This window comes from Protopterus annectens, chromosome 10.part0, assembly GCF_019279795.1.
Source record: "Protopterus annectens isolate FY-2018-M chromosome 10.part0, PAN1.0, whole genome shotgun sequence".
Taxonomy (NCBI): Eukaryota; Metazoa; Chordata; order Ceratodontiformes; family Protopteridae; genus Protopterus; species Protopterus annectens.
This window is the reverse complement of record NC_056744.1, coordinates 1,314,818,387-1,314,824,403: the sequence shown is the minus strand read 5'-3', so window position 1 is coordinate 1,314,824,403 and position 6,017 is coordinate 1,314,818,387. Positions and strand designations below refer to the sequence as shown.

Sequence of the window (6,017 nt, the reverse complement as noted above, 5' to 3'; positions counted from 1 at the left end):
GGTGCCTGGGGGGGATTGTTTTGCTGGGTCTGGTGATGGACTTAAGTTAGTTGGGTATAGTTATATAAATTGGTGGATATATTGGGATTTGGGTTGTTGATTTTACTCAAGTCGATATTTACATCTCCAAGTATGAAGGTCTGTAGCTTAAATGTTGGTAGAGGTCCAGAGGAGGATTTCTTCAAGAGTGATGATGTTATTACCAGGGGGGATGTAGAGGGCAATGATACAAATGCTTTTGTGGTTATTTAGTTTTAGTAGGCCTATTACTAGTTCTGCATTGTTGAATGGAGGGATAGGATTGGGGTAGGGGAGATATGGACAGCAAGTTAGAGTATATTAAGGCTACCCCACCCCCTTTTCTACTTAAGCGGTCATGTCGCAGGGATTGGAATCCAGGAAGGAGGATTTCAGAGTCACAAATATGGGGTTTTAACCAGGTTTAAGAGATGGCTACAATGTCAGGTATTTTATGGTTAAGCCAGGCATGAAAGTGGGTTACTTTGTTTCTTAGATGTGCATTCATGGTGAAGAATTTAAGGTAGCTGTGGTTGGTTTTACTGCTTGTAACAGGGGGATTGGGACTAGAGGAAGTATTTGGTCCAGGATTTGGATGCATGTCCCCTGCTAAACCGAGGTAGTTGAGGAAGGGTAGTGACATTTTTGATTTGGTCTTTAATTGTGGACAGTAAGGAATTAGTTTAGGTTTGTAGTATGCAGTTGGGAGGGGGACGAGCTTTAATTTGAAGTAGTGGAAGAGGTTGGGTTGAACTTGGGAGGTGGACATGTTGTGGAAATGATTTACAGTGGGATGAGGAAGAGGGTTGGGAGTGTGGCAGTTGGATAGGAAGGAGGGGTGGAGTTGGTCAGAAGAGTAGGAGGTAGGGTGGTATAAAGGGAGTAAGAATAGAAAGCAGATAAATGGGGTGAGAATTGTTTGAGCTATAAGACAAGTCATGGTACTGGTGTCTATGTGTATTTTAGTGGCAGAAATGTGTAGAGCAGATAGGGTAAATATAAAGATGAGTAGACAAGTAGTTTATTGGGACTTTGATGGGTGCAGTTGGAGTGGTTGTGATTGGGAGATGGAGTTGAAGGGGGATGGGTTAGGGAGTGGAGATGATTGGATGGTTGTGAGAGGGAGAGTGGGGATGATTGGAGGTTGAGAGAGGGAGGGGTCTGGTGTTGAAATAAATGTAGGAGTAAGTAGTAGGGACAGGTGGGAAATGGAGGCAGGGTAGGGGAGCAGTGTGAGCCCGTAGGGCAGAATGGGAACAGCTGGAGAGAATGTGGCTGGCAGAAACCAGCCAGCTGTAGCTGAAAAGTGGGAGCTTGGAGGAAGTAGGAACAGCAAGTTAAGTCAAGGCTTGGGAGTGTGGGGGGAAGATAGGTAAATGAACTATGCACAGGACAATGCAGGCCAGTGGGGAAAATATGCTAAGAGGTTGGGGATAGCTACGGGAGAGAACTGAAATGGACTTCAAACTTTAGTGGGTGTGCAGTGCCGCCTAGTGGCAAAACATTTGAAGTACAGCTCAGTGGGTAATTAAAGGGTAAAGAGATAGACCATGCTTAGCAAGCATGGGGAAAAGCACAGGCACTATGATAATTTAAATACTAGTAGCACAATATGCAGCAGTACATACACTAAGTCTTGAGGAGGGGGCTATCTGTTGAAAAGCTCCTCAGTGGGCTTTAGCAGGGTCCCGTAGTGGATATCCTTCTAGGCTGTAGTAGTTAGGCTAGAACGCAGCATGGACAGCTGTAGGGAAAGAGCAGAACAGCACAAGCATTAACTGAGTAGGGGATACACACATAGGGCTTTAGCAGACAGAACATGGAGAGTAGGGAAATAAAGGAAAAAAAAAAAGAGGCAAATAATCCAAGCTATTCTTAAATGTGAAACATATACAGGATGGACTAAGTTATAAGGTGAGCTCTACAAGGAAATACCATATAGCATACAAACTTTTCACCATAAAACAACTTGCATTCAGTTTTAGAATATATTGGTTAGCGAGCATTCAGAACATTACAAAGTACTGCTCTGAACTCACTCGAATAGCATTCCCTTTTCAAACAGTAAGTCTAGCTGGGAATAGTTCCGTTCACAGTGTTTGAATTAGCGAGCATGCAGAATACAACACAAACCACTCAGTAATAGATTACCCATGATGTCCCAAGTAGGTCTTTGGAGAGTACCTGTAGCTAGTATTCTTAAGGTTGGTATCCACTCAGATGGGTTCCCCTCTGTTGGCTCTGGGTCTGAGGTGAGGCCAGCACAGCTCTGTGAGTTGCTGAAGTATGTCCTGTCCACCCTGTAGCGCTGTACTATCTTCAGATCATGTAGCACCCCAGGTAGGTTACCCTGTGTCTGAACACTCTTCTCCTCCTCAGTCTGGGGTGGTTGCCAGCATTATCCTCCTCACCACCCTCAGTCTCTAGCACATACTGATGTATCAAAGCAACAGCAGCCCCTAACATTTTGTCAGTTTTCTCCCAAGTGTGTACACCAATGGTGCAGAGTTGTGGGAAAAACCAGACTGAAAGGAGTTTGCTCAGTATATACTATTGTGCTGCAGATGCTGCCTTTATGATTAGCTGACTATGATACATTTCACCTGCATTTTATTTATATTTGATTGCTTTTACTTTGCTATTTCCCTTTTTTTTTCCCTTCCCATTTCCACCCCTTTTAAGCCCCTAGACATGCCGCGCAAACCTGCTGCCCAAATGTAAACAGTTCTGTTATTCAGAGCAAACCTGTTTAGCTAAAGTAAACACTTTGAAGCAGAAATGGCCCTCCCTGGACACGAACATGTTCTTCCTTTATGGACTAAGTCAATACAGCCTCAGACACACTCCCTTGCTTAGCTGTGCTTAACTAAGCTCATATGGGAGCCGTGGAGCTCCAATGTGTTTACCAAGCATGACACACACCCTTTTCAGGTCAGCTGCTTCTCCTGCTTACACCACTTTCCTGTAACTCCTACACGACTAGGTGCAGCCAGAGAATAGTCTCCCATTTAGTGATTCAGTAAAATTTGCATACCCCACTGCCTTAATCCCTTGTTACACCACTATTCCAGAGCCTTCTTCCATAGCAACCAGTGTTACCAGTTATTGTTTTGATTCCGCATGCCATACTCTATAATGGCAAAGTGCAGATTTCACTTAAAATTGTCTTTTAACTTTTTTTTCAGGCACGATGCCATTTTGCACCATAGTTTTGGCCATTGGCATACCTAATAGTTATAATACATGGTTTACTTTGAGCTGTCAAGTATATTTCTGCACCTCACACTATTCTTGCACGGATGCCTGCCTGCCTGCTTACTAAATCGCTAATTCACCTCATCTGCATGGTTTTCATCAGCAAATGAGGTAATTAGCATAATTCAGTGGTGTCCGTTCAAGAATAGTGCTAGCAAGCTCACAGGCTTGTTTACTGGATCGCTCAACGGCCATATTCCGTGCAGAAGCTGCTGCACAGAATAAAATGTCTTATTGAATCCTGGAGAGTGAAAATACATGTATTACTGGGTTTACAATCAAACAAAATTTTTTTTCTAAGCTAGGTGGTTGTTGTGTCACTCCGGTCCGCTAATGATTGGCAGTAGATTTTGACGTGCCGACTTGCCAGGTCTGATGCACAACCTTCAACGAAGGTACGCCCATTCACACGTCTCCACACAGAAGACGCTCTAGCTGAGAATCGAACCGGACAGCGTCTTACTATGAGGCGACAATGCTACCACAGCACCACCACCGCAGTATATACATTATTTTCACATTAGAAGTGCAACACTACTGCAATAGGTCAAATGAAAAATGCAGATGATCCACTTCTCCAGTAAAGATGCGAGGTAAAAGCTTTTATCTTATTTTAAGCAGCTTTATGATCAGGGAAGCGGAGGAGTTTTACCCGAGTTGCGTTTAAATGTAAAACTTTCAGTAACTAGTTTAAATTTAGAAAACGAAACGATGTATGAAACCCTTCAAATACATCTGGCATTTATGCATTTTTGGTTAAGCAACCCATAATTACTAATTTGCGGCATAGCTGCACTTTTTTTCTCTCGGGCCTCCACAGAAGACGTGTTCTGCCCAGTCAGACTTCTATCTAGAAAACAAATAAAAAATTAATATACATACCTTATTTGTATTGTGTTCCCAGTATGAATAATTTTCGAATGAGAAATTTTCATTGCCTTACACCTGCTAAGTTCTACAAATATATCATTTTCCTTATCAGACGCATGTGTGAAAGCAAACATTGTGACAAAGGCTTACATTGAACATTAACTTACCGATGATATAAAAGGGGGCACAGTAGTCCTCAACTCTTACTTAGTAAAAATGAAACTGCTGTTCGTGGTGACTTTCCTGGGAATTTCAAGAGCTCAGTACAATCCAAATGTACTACCAGGCCGAACGTCTATAGTTCATTTGTTTGAGTGGCGTTGGGGAGATATTGCAGCTGAATGTGAACGTTACCTAGCACCAAACGGATTTGGTGGTGTTCAAGTAAGTTGCTTTCCAGCAGAAGAATTGGTGTGTGCTATTATCACATTCAAAGGGTTGCAGAACTACTGCGCATTTTATTATTATTTCGGTATCAATAACACCTGTCTTTTGTGTTTTAATGCACTATAAACAGTTATCATTTAATGCACGCGAGTAATCGAGCACAAAGCATCGGTTATACCCTAGCATATTGCTGGTGAAACGGCGATGTTTTCAAATGCGTTATTCTGAATATTTTCCTGAAAACCTTGCGCCACGACTTGCATAGTTCTCATGCCCCGTGAGGTCAATTAGTTCTACCTCACGTCAATAATGACACTATTTTTATTAATACCGAATTTTGCCTCGATTCAAGCAGTTGTCATGTAACACGTTTTCGTCCCAGCTATATAGGGGACACGAATAAATTGTATATAGCGACTTTATGACTTAAGTTATTTAGTGTCGTCAACTGTTAATCTATGTTGACAGTACTATCGTGTGCTTTCTAAACTACGTGTGAAGTTTTTTTGTCTAACTTGATAATGCAAAGCACTCTGCCTGCCTTATGACCAACAGTTTTGTCTCTAAAGTAAAAGCAATACGTTACAAGTAGTAACCGAAGGTTATTGTTTAGGAGTTAATTGAACATGCAGATTTTTATCACCTGACTGCAAAATACATTGACGCATATATCACCAATCAATTAATTATCAATTAATAAATGGAGAACTCTTTGATTGCCCTATTTGTGTATAACGTTCCACATAAAAGATAATAAAAAGCTCAGAAGAAAACTTGCTGACAACAACAGAAACCAATGTGTAACAGTAAATGGATAAGTTACAGTCAAAAGTGAGGGACTGCCTCTCATAATGGTGAACAAATGACAAATGGGCAAAATGTGAAACACTTAGAGCTTATGGATAACTTCAACTAAGAAGCTCTCGGCTGGTTAAAATGTGACATATGCTACTACTACTAATAAAGATAATTTGATGAATTAATATGTTTTAGTGTTATTTACCGTTTATATTAGTTAAAAAGTTGTACAACAGTACCTCTCAACTGTACAGATTTTCGCAGAATGCACAGATTTTTGCCTCATATTATTGGCTCTTTTTTTCACAAAGTTGTGTTTTTTTCTGGGAAATCATTAAAGATTGAAGTTAGAAACTAATGACAGGCATTTGAATTTCAGACGTCATACCCCTCAGAAAATCAACTTTCTAAGTTTGTAAGAGCAGTAATTAAAAGTTGTCCAACTTTTATTTATGGCTTTATCCAGATTTCTTACTGTAAGAGGTTGAGAGGTATAGGCCCATCTGCACCCCCCCCCCCCCAAGCCCATCCTGGTCTGTCTGCACAGAAGTAGGCGTAGCTTGAGTAACATGCCAAATGGCTGTGATGTATGTAAATAATGCACGATTGACAGCCATGCAGATTTAAAAGTTACATCCGTGACATAGGTTCATAGGTTGGTACTAGGCTACTGGCCCTAGGGCGTATGG

At 41.4% G+C, this 6,017-nt stretch overlaps 1 protein-coding gene across 2 annotated transcripts in view; it reads left to right on the top strand.

Annotated features, from left to right (window-relative positions):
- Positions 1-3,748: 3,748 nt before the first annotated feature.
- Positions 3,749-6,017, top strand: part of LOC122813586 (pancreatic alpha-amylase-like) — an 883,322-nt gene continuing 881,053 nt past the window's right edge. Inside the window, exon 1 of one of the 2 annotated variants that reach the window (XM_044085993.1) lies at positions 3,749-3,866. Coding sequence is in view for 1 of the 2 variants with exons in the window: in XM_044085992.1 (XP_043941927.1) it covers positions 4,360-4,527 (168 nt within the window). In the remaining variant the exon portion in view is untranslated. Of the gene's footprint in view, positions 3,867-4,292; positions 4,528-6,017 lie in introns of those variants that run through there. The other variant, XM_044085992.1, reaches the window with a different exon arrangement.